At 32.7% G+C, this 16355-nt stretch overlaps 3 protein-coding genes across 4 annotated transcripts; 2 read left to right on the top strand and 1 right to left on the bottom strand.

Moving 5' to 3' along the window:
- LOC109331802 (probable prolyl 4-hydroxylase 9) lies at positions 532-7791 on the bottom strand. Of its 2 annotated transcripts, XM_019566522.1 has the most exons (8): positions 7557-7791; positions 7343-7453; positions 6640-6797; positions 5955-6057; positions 3129-3224; positions 1876-1941; positions 1682-1804; positions 532-854 (listed from the first exon to the last, which is right to left on the bottom strand). In XM_019566522.1, the coding sequence occupies exons 1-8, from the start codon at positions 7686-7688 to the stop codon at positions 768-770; spliced, it is 876 nt and encodes a 291-aa protein (XP_019422067.1). In that variant the 5' UTR covers positions 7689-7791; the 3' UTR covers positions 532-767. The 2 variants fall into 2 exon arrangements, with proteins under 2 accessions (XP_019422067.1, XP_019422068.1); XM_019566523.1 differs by lacking the exon at positions 3129-3224.
- LOC109330679 (rho GTPase-activating protein gacK-like) lies at positions 10444-12010 on the top strand. The gene is made up of 2 exons (XM_019564941.1): positions 10444-10898; positions 11094-12010. The coding sequence occupies exons 1-2, from the start codon at positions 10562-10564 to the stop codon at positions 11822-11824; spliced, it is 1068 nt and encodes a 355-aa protein (XP_019420486.1). The 5' UTR covers positions 10444-10561; the 3' UTR covers positions 11825-12010.
- On the top strand, positions 14088-16043 carry LOC109330495 (pentatricopeptide repeat-containing protein ELI1, chloroplastic). Its single transcript, XM_019564688.1, has one exon. It carries the CDS (start codon positions 14107-14109, stop codon positions 15991-15993), a length of 1887 nt encoding a protein of 628 aa, XP_019420233.1. The 5' UTR covers positions 14088-14106; the 3' UTR covers positions 15994-16043.

Raw genomic sequence — 16355 nt, 5'->3', positions numbered from 1 at the left:
AGTAAATCTCTAGTGGTGTTCACCATTTATAGCCACCATCCTTTAAATTTGAGGTAGAACACATTTCCCCTTTTGGAAGAAAGACATTTAGGATGTAATCCTTAACTTGATAATAAAGTTTAATTTTAGATTTTCAGTTTACATCGATCTATATAGTCGATCTCGCCCAATGAAATCAATATTCTATTTTTATTTTAATTGTATAAACTAAATTAACACTACACCAATATTACCCTTGAACATAAATAATATTTTATAATTTTAATACATAAATACTGCATTCATATTCTCATTTTTTTTTATAAATTTAAATTGTTGTTTTGGTATTATAAAACGAACCTAATATTCCAAATAAAAAATGGAATTCATAAGTAATAACCATATGTAAAATAAAATTTAGGTATCAATTTTACATATAGGAGGTTATTAAAATAATTGAAATAAATAAAATAATGTGGATTGAGTCTTCATAGTGTGTTATAAAGTTTGAAGAGTTTAATGGATTAGAATCTTAATGTTCTTAGAGATGTGAATATCCTAACTATTGCCCTTAGTTAAAGTTTTATTGATAGAAATTTTATATCAGATTTAATGGTCACCTATAGGTGCATGCATCCTATCAAAATTTACACTCTATTCATGCAATTTCAGAATCAGATCAAAATTTTGCCCTAAACATTTAAGTGACCATAAAAGTGTAAGTAATAACCTTACAAAAGGAAGACTATAGTGGATGAATTTGATTCTGGATTATAGATGCAGATTATCTAACCATCTTGTTCTTCATTTCTTATCCACTTTGTAGCCACCCACTTTTCACCTTTTATCACAGGGCAACTACCATGGAGTGATGTCTGCCAAACAATACATAGAAAGCTGAATTATAAATACACAACAAGTCAAACAATCAGAATTCAGGTACCAACAAGGCGTCGATCTAGTGGTACAAGACCCTGCTAAATTATCAGGATGACCAAAAGTTAAAGGGTTCGATTCTGAGTTGCGACATTTGTTGAGAGGAACAACTAAATACCCTGAAGGGGATTAGTTCTTTACCCATATGGTGAGGGGATACCCTTGGTAGTACCAAAAAATCAGAATTCAGGTCACACAAACACTAGTTCATCCAATATGTGAGCGACACTTGTTGAGATGGACAATTTACATAAATTTCTTTTGATGTCTATAATGCTACTACTTATTTTAGTCACCACATCCTTTCACAGCTTCCACACATGTGGTGGAAAAAATGAAAAGCATATATGTTTTTATTAGATAATATAACTACGAGGAGCTACAAAAACTTCATCTAATTTCCATACTAAACATATGTATAAAATAATTTGACATGAACAATCTAATTATAAATGAAACCTTTAATAGTTTGCTAAAACAAGAAGCATGTTTCAAAATCCTAGGAATTTGTTCCACATTAGAAAAATACTTGTCGATGAAAATAATTTATGACAGAGTAGTATGGTGTCGTTTGATCCATGTAGCCGATCTCACCTAATAAGATTAAGGCTTAGTTGTTGGTGTTGGATACCAGAGAGTACCCACATTTGGACTTTGATTGAAAAGACACAAGATAAGTTTAGAAGCTTCATTCATCCGCATTGCGGGACAAGCTTCCAGACAAGTAAACAATGATCATAACAATGAGAATGAGAAAAATACTAACCGGGTCAATTGTACTACCATTAGGGAACAAGGAATAAAATAGAAGTCCATCCCCTCGGCGTGGCCTTATTTTTAAACCAATGCAGTCCTCATACTCATAGCTACCGTCCATGTTCAAGCCATTCTGCAGAATAATAATGCGCTTTGAGTACATAGAAAAAGGGAAGTTCAATGCAATGACAAACTTGGTTTTACCTCAAATGGAAACATGGTCTCCCCACCTTCTTCGACATCCGTTAAATACAGCAAAAATGAAGCCATCTGCATGGTTAACCAAACTGAGTTTAAAATATGAACTCATTAAATGAGTGTTTGGATTAGTTTATTGTGTTCAATAGAGTCTGTCAAGAATCTACTCTTCCAAAAGTTGAACTTGTTGGGTGAAAGCAAATAAATGGTTTTATGTATCCAACATGGCCCCTCACGCAATACGCCTTTGGGCTTGAAGCCTAGACTATGCACAGGACCAACCTTATGCTGAAATTAAACTTCTTTTATTTATTTGAGAATGGGGATTGCAAGGAACAAACTTTTGACCACTTGGTCATAGATGCTCTAATACCATGTCAAGAACCAACTTACCCAACAGCTTAAGGTGTTAGGTGAAGCCAAATAAATGGTTTTATGCCTCTAACACAACACAACAATAACGGAGCCTTCTGATTTAATTGAAAAATTGTTTTTATTATTGAGCAAAACCAAACATTATATAAATTAGTTCTAGTTGACATCATATACACTATTGGTCATAATGATTAAATGAAATTAACTGCTATCAGACTTTCATCCTTTTAAGAACCATTTTCATGGCATAAATACTGCAAGTATAATCGGAGAACCAATATGATTGCACTTATTATATCTTTAGAGGACAAAATGATATTAATTCTAAAACAAATAAACCGCAGAGGCTCAAGAGCAAAATTGTACAGAAAGCAAACAAGGAAGAATACCAAAAATATAATGTTAAGCAACATGTGATTCAATATGAGAAGGGCATTCACAGAAACAGTATTATGCCATATTTCAAGTACAAGTCTTAATAACTTCATTGGTTTTTAATCTGAGGTTGCAAGCGTCCCTTCACTGCTAATTAGATAGCACGCCTATCATTTGACATGTAAAAATGCCACAGTTTAACACTTCAACTAGATATTTATGAACTTAAATTGGACTGTCACTTACACGACACAACAACAGCATTTCACCCACACTCTCCTACTGAATCCTACAGTATGATGATCTGGATTTGTAACGTGATAACTGAAAAGAATCCAATACTTTCAAACCCCAACATGTAGACTTTAGATGAATATCAAATTTGTTAGAAAATGTCTAGCCCTCAATTCTACACAATAGGCAGCATCCATCCTCATTACAGATAACCATAAATTTCATCACTGAAACAACTTACAAATCATAATGCAAGAGTTATAGTTGAAACATACCCTTTGGCTCTTTTGTGGACCATATTCAGAAGGGTTGAACGCGTCATAATGAGAATTATATCTCTGCCCAATCTCATAGCGTAGGATATTAAATGCCTGAAACATGGCGATTCCTCAAACAATTTAAAATCACGTAGAAATTGAGTGGCTTACAAATTCAACAAAATCATAAAGCACCTGAGTTCTAGATAATATAAATCTCAGGACAGGAAACTAATATATTTAATGATGGAACTGGCCAAAATTCTTCATTTTAAGATCAGTATTGATAATTTCATATTTTTATTGGAAGGTTGATATCTTCCATTTAATATTGAGATTTGTAAAAGATTTGTGATTTACATAGAAGGGTATGGAAAGAGATATGCAAGATCTGAGATAGATCTATTTTAAACAGGAAACTAGGAAAATCAAAGAGTGCATAAAGGTTGTTTGTCAAGCAAGTTTTTTGAGTTATATACTGCTATTGGGGATCTGGTATTGTTATGACTCTTATGAGGACGTGACAAATTGGGAGGCTTATTGGAGATGTAAGGATAATGATGAGTTTTAGGATGGAGGATATTGAGAGTGTCCATAGATATTATTCTGTAAACATGTGATAGAAGACTCTTCAAATAAGTGGATGTAGGGATGTTAAGATGAGATTTAGATCCTTTGCCACAACATTTTGGTGTAGCTTTCTACTACAGCAAATATAACAATTAGAAGAATCTGACAGTGAGAATAAAAGAAAAAAAAACACTCCCTCACCAGCAAAATCGACCCAAATACGTCCCAAGCCATAAACGCTGTTCGCCAGAGTCTTTGAACCAGTCACATCCATCCTTCACAGCTCCAGCCTATCGCCCTGCCCAACTCACTTGAACAGCGCCGTCATTTCACCTCAACACCTTTGTGAAACTAAATGTTGTTTTCAAATATTGTTTTTGGTTCATTGTATACCATTTAATATCACATGTTGGTTCTTTGCAATTATTATTGCGTTTAACCTTGCCATGGACTTGCTGGATAGCTTTAAATGAGTTTCATAGGGAAGGCTATTGAGGGCACAAGTACTTCTCTTTGTTGTAGGTCAGATCAGATTAGAGGAAAATGTTCTATAATAGTTCTGGATTGTCCACTTCTGGAATTGCTTAAATTCTAATGTTTTCAATATAGCTATGCATCTCTATATAAATTATTTTGTCTTTGTATCACTTCCCTTCCATTTATCTACAGTTATTTTATTTCGACTTGCAATATCGTTGTCTGTTTGCAAGCTGGATTTTGGAGGGGAATGAATGGAAAGGGAAGGCTTGAGGGCCATGAAATACAATTATGAGATGACTCTGAGGCCTTCAATTTCCCTTTCTATCTCTCCAAAACTCAACTCGCAAACTGACTCTTAAGAGTGATGTCATTTAAGAATCTTTTCTCTACATTTATGTTGACATGCGCTTGTTTTACAGGCCTTCAATGCCACAGTTGTGTGCTGCAGAATCTATACATAATAGGCATACACTATATCAAACACATCATAGTGGATCAGCAATAACAGTAGCGGCAAACTACAGTGGTACTGAGACTGATTTCAGCGTTTATGGATTGGGTTGTTTGGGGAGAGAGGGGTGTGTTTGGGTCATCTTTGCTGGAGAGGGGGAGTGTTTTCTTCCTTTGAATTTCTCTCCATAAAATACATCCAGTGGTTACCATTGCTGCAGAAGAGAGCTGCACCAAAAATATTGCAGCAGAGGATCCTCACGCGGTTAGGTTGAACCACGTTAAACTTTGTGTGTGGTTTCAACTGTGTGACGTTTTTCTCCAACTACTTGTATTTATGAAAACATGTGTAAGGGGGTGAGGTATTCCCCAACATTACAAGTGATTAGACTTATTCCCCCCTTCCGTTAAAAATGTATGACTATGGTTAATTAAAGATGAAGACAACAGCTCGAAATGATGCTTTTAGCCTAGACATAAGTTTAGAATTTCACTCATAAAAAGAAAATTAGAAAATTAAAAATTTCAAATACCACAGTAGATTGCATCATCATTTGGCATCAGTGACTCTATTCCTGCCATAGCAATGCTATTGGTAATTTGGGTCATGAAAACGTGCCAGACAGTGTAGTAACTTAATTCTGATTCACCACAAGAATAAAGAAATATTACTCTGCTGGCTCACAAGAATAAAGAAATACTTTATTGTGTTACTGTAAACACGTGTTTGGCAGGTTGGCCATAGAAGATCCATATATATTAAACATGGAAACTTAGCAAACCACATTGGCATTCAATATCATATACACTTAAGTTTCTCACCAGCCATGAGGAACTTACAAATAATATAAATTTACGAAATAATCTTATCGATTTCCATTAGCCCGCCCTCATTAAGTTTAAATTTTATTATATCAATAAAAATTACACCATTTCCATAAACAAATGGATAATCCTGAGTCTCGGTAATGGGGACTGATGTTTAAGGTTATATAATGGTAATAGGCTGCACTAATGAAAGAAACAATTCTGCACTATATAAATTTGCTTCTAGCAATTTTCTCAATTTAAGATGTTAGCAAGGAAAATTGAAACAGAGAAAAAGTTCTGCATAAAATATATGTAAAACCAAAACAGACATGGTGGTTTGAAAAATGAAAAATCCAGAGGCCAGAGACACAGGAAAAAAGTTTCTTTCATGGACCCCTTGTGCAAAAAAAAACTGTCTTATCCTTGCAAGTGAAGAGATTGTTTTTAGGATTTGAACCCATGACCTCCAGGTCAGAAGACAAGCAACTTCACCTTTGCACCGAGAAAGAGAGATAAAGTTTGATGGGGGTTTACCTCTCCGTGAGCCCTGGGAATCATTGTGGCTCTAGCAATTTTCTCCTCGATGACAGCCAAAATCCCTGTTTTATCCTCAGAAGCACTAACAAATACTCCAGAGCTGTTTAAATTAAAAAAACAATATCATGATATGAACTTAAGGAACTGTGTGACATTGTCTTCATCTAAAACTTTAACTTTCAGGAGAAGGTCTTCATTACCAAAATGTCCTATTCTTTCACTATCAACAAAAATATAGGTAATCATGTGTTAATATCATGATCCAAATTCCATGGTCTAGATTATAGGCAAATTATATATGAGACAATATTAGGGAATTAAATTGAATGCAGCTTAATTTCAGAGATGCTGAAAATTTCAGCCAGATTCACCATAATCCCAATCAGAATATACCATAAATTTTGGACAAGCGAAGAATCTTTAAACTTGATTAGCCTACAGTAATACTATGCATATTATATAAGTTTGCTACCTTAGTCCTTCCAATGATAAATTTTATGGCGAGTTTTGACTTGAGCAACTTACTAAGAATTTTGTCTAGTTTGTCATAAAGAAATACAGTTGCCTATTCTACTTTGTCCAGTTAGTGATAGTGTCAAAACTCATACAGCTAATTATTCTACTTTGTCCAGATTGTAATGAAGCCGCAGAGCTAAGAATTCTACAATCACAGACACACTACCTCGTTCTAACTCCCTTGGTATTCTCCTCATTTTCTCCCTTCCGTAATGCCAAGGATGATGGCTTGAGACCTGCCTTTGCTACATCAACTATGCCTTCACATTGTTCAGCAGTTGCAAAATTTGGAAAATATAGAGCTCGAGGTTTCCAGCTCAAAACCTAAGTAAAATGAGTAAAAATATATATTTCAACATCTTCATCAATAACCAAAGTTAATCTAAGTCAATTAGTCAACCCACCAATAGAATAACATGCTTAACATTGATCTTTCGTCAAACAACAATTCACAATTTAGAAATCGTGTATGAAATGAAAATTAACCTACATTCATCTACTAAACAAGTGAAACCTGCCTGTGTGCTTGGCGATATACATAGTTAATCTTAAGCAGAATAAAAAGTGAATTGGCAATCGACAGCCAATAATAAAATTTTGTCGAATCTCTGTGATATATACTTTTTGATACTACCAAGGGTAGGGTAAGGAATTAATCTTTTTCAAGTGTGACTGTCTTTCCCAACAAGTGTTGCTCTCATGAATCAAACCCTTAACCTTCTAGTAGGGTCTTACATCACTAAACCAACCCCTTGTTGGTAATATCTACGATATATATGATATGCCTAACACAACAACATTAGAACTAACCTAGTATCACATATAACAACATTTCTATGGAAGATTTGAAGAAACAAAAGGTATCAAACCTGAAAAGGAATCGAAGTAATGGAATCATCACCAGAATCTCCCGCAGTCATCAAATTATACTCCGTCGATTCAAGAAACCTCGGTCTCGGTCTCAATCCATGTCCACCATCCTACGAATTTCACAGCGATCAGTTACTAACACAAATTTCCAAATAAAATTCCTAAAAAATGTGAAAAAACGATGATTAAGAAGAGAATACATAGAAATAGAACCTGAGATTGAGAAAAAAGAGTAGAACCGAAGAATCCAGCGAGGAAGAAGAAAATACATAAGAGGAAAACGTAAGGGAAGGTGAACTTGTTCATTCTGAAGCTCCAATTTCCTTTCACCATTTTTCCTTTCATTTTGGATTATAAAAACGAAGAACCTCGTTGATTATTCTGAAGCTTAAGAAGAATTTGTGGAAGCGATTATAATTTGAATCACTTAATCAAAGCTTTTTGATCCAATCTACTTTAATACAGTAACGACGAATTTAGCTGGCGAGTTCCATAAGAGGACAATATTGTCTAAGTCTGAAGAATCTCGGACTAACTCTCCTAACAAGGTATTTTATTCACAAGAATATATGCGAATTCAATATCTTATTTAAAAAAATCAAATATATATAACTTGAATCACATGATAATATAGATTAAGTCTTGATATTGTAACAAAAAAAAAAGAAAGTTAATTAAATTATTAATTTGTATTTTTTTCTCAAAATTTAGAATCAATATACACTAGACTTTTATGGTTAGATTAAACTCATATTTTTATGATAACAAACACTCAAAATATTTAATTCATTTTTTTATATTCAATGCAAAAATGAAAAATGTTTTTAAACATGTTTTCATTGCTCAATCAAATACACTTCTACATGGGGTGGTAAGATCCGACCATACTAGATCATCTAGTATAATTTGATATGATCGAGTTCGAATATAGTCGAGTTTCATTGATTCTATGATCAGATTCGGGTTAAAAGGGACTAAATATAATTTGTCATGATCCGTTCTAATCGGTCGGATTGTCATTTATCATAGTCGTATAACACTATATAATTTACTCCTTAATCATATATTCCAATATTCTCTATAAAAAAATCACCACAAACTATTAATCATTAGGCAAGGAATTTTCCTTTTATCTTAAAATTGGTTTCAAGTTGACATCTTACTCTTCTACTGTATTTGACATTTAATACACATGCTCTTCTCTATCTTTTATATTTAATGTGTATTTCTTTAGCTCAATCACAAATATTAATAATCACAACGTTCAATTTTCAAATAACTTTTATTTATTATTGTGATATTAACTTGAGACAAATTATATATTTTGTGACAATCTCATTAAAACGTAGTAGTATTTATTTGGGCACCATGAGTGTCCCCTTTGGTAATAATAGCCAAATGACAATGTTACATTAGTCCTAATAATCAATCTCTTAATAATCACCAAAACTAATGTTACATTTGATCCTAACATACTAATAATTGTCGATAAAAAAAATAAAAATAAAAAATCAATCTCTTAATAGTAGTTAATATGATTTACGATGATACAATATTCACTCATCAAAACCCTCTCTTGCTCTCTTAAAAATGCATACTAGTTTACTTGAAATGATATCATTATCACTTTTTTTTGTATAACTAAGAGTATTATTTATCTTATGGACGAGAAATTAATCATTTTTAGAATAAGTGATTGTCTCTTTAAATAAATAATACTTGTAAGAATCAAAACTTTATCCTTAGAAAGGAAATATTTGATGCTTTTGTAGGAAATTTAGAAATACATGATCTTTTGCCTTTATAATAATTAAGAGAGAAATTGATACTCACAAATATTTCTTAACTTGTTTTCAACCATAATCTTATGTGATAAAAAAACAGATCATGGTTACGTTTTTAATTTAAATTAAAAAATTATGATTACCTTACATAATAAATTATTATCCTCTTCAAAGCTACGACTATCAACGAGTGTTGATTCAAGTGGTTCTCACATACTTATGTATATTCCCGACTCAGACAAAATTACCTCCAATACGAGAATACGTGGGAAACAAAAAAAAAAGCTACAATTGTAATTCAATTTGTAAAAACAATAGTAGAGAGCTATTGGTTCAACTAGTTGTTGGCCCAAAAGGTTTCGGTTCCTTTTTTTTCACTATCAAACAAGGAAAATACACTTCTTTTATTAAAAATAAAAAAATACACTCATCATTTATTTTAATTCAATTATTTGAATACTCAATTAAAATTTAAGTAACAATGATGGGTAGATCAGTAGATGATTGATGCAAAAGGTGACAAATTTGTTTTCTTTTTCTTTCCTTTTCAAATATAATATTGTGAATTGAAAAATATAATTAGAAGCCAAAAAAACTTATTTGTAAATGGTTGTTTTTAACTCAATCCAAATATTTTTTCTAATTTAAATCACAAACCTTCTCCCTTTTCTACAATGAGGAGAAAAGCAGTTAGAATCTAATATGATTTGAGATATACAAAATCTCATATATCAAAAAAATAAATAATATTCAGATTATAATGGCTCAATTAAAACAATTTTCTCGTATAAAAATGTGAGACATCAAATTTGAATAGGAGAATCATACATATATTGATTATTAGGTGGATTAGTTAAGTTTACTTAAGTAAATCATTTACATTTATATTTTTAATAATTAATTTTCAGCATTCAAATAAAATCAATTAATCAATATTAATTGTTCTCATTTCTAATCGTAACAATTTATATTGAATTCCAATAAAATATTCGATATGCATATCTTCTATTTACATAAACATTTTATCTGCCGCAACAGTACACTTTCAAAACCATAATAAACACATAATTTCTATCATCATATTTTTAATTTAAACAAAAAAATATTACTCTAATAGTATAAGGTCTAGATCCTCATGATAATAAAAAAAGTCAAAAATTTGATTCCCGGAAATGACATTCATACCTCGAAATAAATTAATTTCTTATCTAAAAAGCCAAAAATACTCTTATTAATACAAAAAAATCAAAAATTCGAAAACACTTATATCAATAGTTCTATACATAGCTCTAAGTTTTGTCACCCACATATCCACCCTCCCTTATTTAAATATATCTTCACCTTATTTTTAAACCATAATCTTATTTTTCCCTTCCCACTACATCAACAAACATCTTTCAAACCAAACCAAACTTGTTTCTTCCTTTTTGTTTGATGGCAACAAACATTGTCCAAGGAAAATGGGATCATGTGAAAGAAGAAGAAGAAGAATCATTGTTACTTTGTGATGTTCCAATCACTATGATCAACAAAAAAGACCAAGAAAAATTAAGAAAAGAAGACTCTTCTTATTATCTCAATGAAGCACAAGAAGAATTTGATTTTCTCTTTTTCAAAGAACAACAAATGTGTGATGCTGATGATGTTTTCTTTCAAGGTCAAATCCTTCCATTGTGTCCTTCATTCAGATCTGAGTATGGTTTATTAATCAAACATGATGATCATCATAAAGGTAATCATCAACTTAACCATTCTCAATCAATTAGTTCTAATAATCCAACATGTCTCAGTTCAAGTGGTACATGTTTGCTTCCCCTTAAGCAACGTTTCAGATTCGAGTCTTGTGGATGGAAAAAATATCCGTTGGGAGAGTTAGCCGCCCCACATACCTGTGGATGTTCCCGGCTCGAATATGATTGTCTTCGGTGTGGGTATACATGTGGGAAACCAAAAACAATTAGTTATGATAAGTCCTTAGAATTTCAAAGCAATAGTAGTAGTAGAAGTAGTAGTGTTAGAAGCCAAAACTCTTCATGTAGTAGTAGCACTTCCTCAACCTCTACCACTATATCCACAATAAACACTACCCCAAGAATTTCAATTTCAAAACCCATAATTCAAAACCAATTTCACACACGTCCAAGTCCAAAACCTCAACTAAGAAAATCTCAACAGAAACAAACAAGTGGTAGAAAATCATCATTATCTTGGGAATTTTTTCGCATTGGTTTGGTCCCTATGCATGAGATAGGATTGAGAGATCTTAAAGTTCATAGTACAATCACAACAACAAAGCCTTTTTTCAGTAACCCTAATAAGAATTGTAGTAACCCTAGTATGAATTGTAGGAACCCTAATATGAATTGTAGTAACCCTAATAAGAGTTGTAGTAACCCTAATAAGAATCATGTTAGTTGCAATAATAGTACTAGGAAAAATGTGAAAATGGGTAACAAGGTTTATGACCATCAACATCATCATGGAGATGAGAACAATTATGATGTTTTGAAACAATTTGTTTACAAAGGTAGTGGCTTATTCATGAGTGGTTGTAAGTGTTCTATTGAAACAGTGGCTTTAGAGAATGTTATGATAAAATGTGGTACCAAAAGTGGCAACAAGACACAAAGTACAAAGCATGCTAAGAAAGAAAAAGTGGTGGATTTGAAGAAGCAGAAGAATAGGGAAAAAAAGTAGTTTCATGCATGTAATGATTGTTAAATTCATGATTGTTCTTGTAGTGGTGTCAATTCGCATGCTTGTAGTTTTATTTATTTAGATTATTAGACTAGATTTGTCTGTGACCACTACTTTAATTTGAATTACATTATAGTATTGTAGTGCATGCTTTGAATCAAAAAATTTCTTGCTTTTTTGTGAGAATGAAGAGGTTGTAACAAAATTGTTATTTTTCCATATTTTTATGTCGCCTTTAAATTACAATATGTAGCCAAAGTTATGGCTAATTACCAACAATGTGTTGATTTAGTGGTGTAAGGTCCTACTAGATCCCAAAGTTAGAGTTTCAATTCTTGGAAGCAACATTTATCAGGAGAAACAACTACAAATCCTGAAAGAGATTAATTCTTTACCAAAAAGTTAAAAAAATACCTTTGGTAGTATCAAAATAAGTTACGGCTAATTTTTGCAGTTTATTAGTTTCAACAATTGTCATAGTTAGTGGCAATGGTATCTTATAATTGTGATGAATAATGCAATCACAATTTAAAATGATAGGTTGATGTTATTTTTGGCATAAGTTAATAATTGAACAATTTTTTGTTAAGGTAGTGAAGTTGATTGAGATTGATGATGGACACTAAAATGATAAGTTCGAATATTACTCATAAAGATTGGTGTTTATGCTTTTCATGATTAAGGTGTGAATTTCAATGTTTTATGTTTTGTTGGGTGGAGAATGAAAAATAACATTATGGGACTCCAAAAAGTTAAGGAGGAAACATGAAGAGGTAGAAAAGTGGAATCTTATTCCTATTTTTAATCAATGGAAGACTTGGACTTCGCTCATAGTTTATAAAAAATCTTCATTTAAAAAATTTAACCTTGCCATGAAGTAAAAGCCATTTAAATAATATAATTTACTTCAAGTAAAAGTCATTTAAATAATAAGATAATAATAATTTAAATAATACCCGTTATCCTTTTGTACTAAATAATAAGATAATTTATGTAATTTTATTAACTTTTTGGTAACTATTATTCATACCAGTTATCTTTTTGTACAAATATTTTGATTGAACACAAGTTATGGAATATGTCACTCATGCATAATTCTTATCAAGTATTCCATATTTATATATTTGAATATGATTGTGTTACGGTCTCACCAAATTAAGGATCTCATAGATACATCTCCTTTAATATTAGAGGAATAAATTTGGTTTAGATTACTTGTGAATTATCCTTTAATTTTGGCTAGATTTTGATGAATATACATATAGTTTAAAATCTGTGCATTAATAATGTAAAGTTTTTTATACTGTCAGCATATCATTCACCATTGATTTGTATTACTTTTGTTTTAAAGTCAATTGTGGTTAATAAATCAATGGTGGATGATTAACTAACAGTGTAAAAAACATTTATACTGTCAGTTATACATATTAAATCCATACACAAATATCAATAAAAAGAAGAAAAAATATTGAAGACCTTGATAAATGGAAAACAAACACATATTACTAGATAAGATTTATTGCTTTTTAGAATAAATATAATCCTTATTAAGTCAATTCTCATTTTATATCATAAATGTTCTTAGGAATATTTGTAAAAATGTTTTCATAAACTTGTAAGAGGATGAAAATGAGTTATAAGATTCTAAAAACAACTTTTAGAAAACCAAGTAACATATTACATGAAATAGAGTAACATGTTACTTAAACAGAATAACAAGTTACCTAAAATAGAGGAAGATGTTACGTAAAGAAAAAATTGTAACACTAACCGATTACACAAGTGAGTAAATGATTACCTTGCTAGACAATATTGAACACAAATCAATTACAATGATAGAGTAATCGATTACTCATTATTGTTACTGCAATTTCTAGTTTGAAACTCAACTAGCATCTTCCCCGAACGAATTAGTATCTTCCCAAATGTCTTATATATATTAGAAAGCACTTGTAGAACTCTTAAAACTCTCTAAATAATATCATAAGCCTCATAAATTAATCACCTATTTTATTCAATTTTTACTTCTTACTGTACCTAAAACATAATAAGATTTTTTTTTGGTTTAAGTATCTTCGCATTAAAGATAATTCTTTTTGAGCTGGAAACATCCACAGATATGTGGAATTAACTTTTCTCGCGGATATTTTTTCATCCACAAGACTCAAATCAAAGACCTTGCTTAACCAAACATGTACTACTTGAAACAATATCCGTTGCTAAGATTTATTATAGAAAGAATGTTATCTAAAATATTTGCAGCCACATAGGAAACAAGTAGGATGCCCTCAACCACTCTTTTCAGCATACCTCCCCTCTCCTCCGCCAACAACCGTTCACCACCGTCAACCACCCATCTCCCTCCGCCGGATAAGCTTGCCCTCTTAATAGACAACTCCAAATCCATCAACCACCTTCTCCAAATCCACGCCACCCTTCTCCGCCGTGACCTCCACCACCACCCTATCCTCAATTTCAAGCTCCAACGCTCTTACTCCTCCTTCAACTACCTCCATTACTCTGTAACCCTCTTCAACCAAACCCATAACCCCAATGTCTTCTTATGGACTTCAATTATCCAAAGCCACAACCTTTATGGTTTTTCACACCAAGCCATTGATTATTATACTCAAATGCTTATACATGGTGTTGAACCCAATGCTTTTACCTTTTCCTCTGTTCTCAAAGGTTGCCCCTTTGAAACCATCAGAGAGATTCATAGCCATGTTTTGAAATTTGGGTTTGGTTCGGATTTGTATGTTTGTACAGGACTTGTTGATGGGTATGGTAGAGGGGGTGATGTTGAGTCTGCGGAGAAGGTGTTTGATAAAATGCCTGAGAGGAGTTTGATTTCTTTGACGGCTATGCTTACGTGTTATGCGAAGCATGGGAAGCTTCTGGAGGGTCGGGTTTTGTTTGAGGAGATGGAGGGTGATCGGGATGTGGTGTGTTGGAATGTTATGATTGATGGGTATGCTCAACATGGGTTTCCGAATGAGTCGTTGTCGTTGTTTAGGAAAATGTTGAGAGAAAGAGTTAAGCCGAATGAGATAACTGTTTTGTCTGTGTTATCTTCTTGTGGGCAGCTTGGTGCTCTTGAGTGTGGTAGGTGGGCTCATTCTTACATCGACAACAATGGTGTTCGTATCAATGTTCGTGTTGGTACCGCTTTGGTTGATATGTACTGCAAATGTGGTAGCTTGGACGATGCGCGTGAGGTTTTCGATAATATTGAGGGTAGGGATGTCGTGGCTTGGAATTCAATAATTATGGGATATGCCATTCATGGATTTAGTGAAGAAGCTTTGAAGTTGTTTCACGACATGTGTAGCATCGGAATCAAACCAACTGATATTACCTTCATTGCTGTTTTGACTGCTTATGGGCATTCTGGTTTAGTCACTGAAGGATGGGGAATTTTCAATTCGATGAAGGATGTTTATAACTTGGAACCAAAGATCGAGCATTATGGATGTATGGTGAATCTCCTTGGCCGTGCCGGGAATCTTCAAGAAGCTCATGACCTCATCAAGAACATGAAGATAGATCCGGATCCTGTCCTATGGGGAACTTTACTTTGGGCATGCAGACTTCATAACAATGTTTCTCTTGGCGTAGAAATCGCAGAGTTCATTCTAAGTAATAACTTCGCTAGTTCCGGGACTTATGTTCTAATCTCTAACATATATGCTGCTGCTGGCAATTGGGTTGGTGTGGCTAAGGCGAGATCATTGATGAAAGACAGTGGAGTCGAAAAGGAACCCGGTTGTAGCTTAATCGAAGTTAACAACAAGGTGCATGAGTTTCTTGCTGGTGATTTAAGACACCGAAAGAGCCGAGATATATATTTGATGCTGGATGAGATAAGCAATTGGCTTAAGGCCAATGGCTATACACCAAAGACAGATATTGTTTTACATGATATAGGTGAACAACAGAAGGAGCAGTCATTGGAAGTTCACAGTGAGAAACTTGCATTGGCATTTGGTCTCATCAGTACTCGACCGGGAACTGCAATCAAAATCGTAAAGAATCTTCGCGTATGCTTGGATTGTCACGCTGTGATGAAGATGATATCTAAGATTACTGGGCGTAAAATCGTAATGAGAGACCGGAATCGGTTTCACCACTTTGAGAATGGTTCATGTTCATGTGGAGAGTATTGGTGAACTTGATCATATGTAAAATGAAAATGGGAGAAGAATAGCAGCTAAAAATTCATGAGATTTTGAAGAATGAACTACTCTTGTATATTATGAAATTGGATAATAATTCACTTCCTTTGTTTCAATGTTTAAAATTCCCAAATAACCCTATAATATAAATTTTTAACAAATATGGTCATATTTTATAATAATATCATAAAAAATCTATCTTAGAAAAAAAAAATGTATGCAATGATAGCGAATAATATACACTATTACAATATTGTTCATGTTTAGTTATTACTAACTCTTGGAAAAAAATAATACAAATAAATAGTGGATGATATATTGAGTATGTATAAATTATTACATTGATAGTGATAGAT

This window comes from Lupinus angustifolius, chromosome LG17 (genome assembly GCF_001865875.1).
Source record: "Lupinus angustifolius cultivar Tanjil chromosome LG17, LupAngTanjil_v1.0, whole genome shotgun sequence".
Lineage (NCBI taxonomy): Eukaryota > Viridiplantae > Streptophyta > Magnoliopsida > Fabales > Fabaceae > Lupinus > Lupinus angustifolius.
Note: the sequence above shows the minus strand (reverse complement) of the source record. Positions and strands in the feature narration are given on the sequence as shown.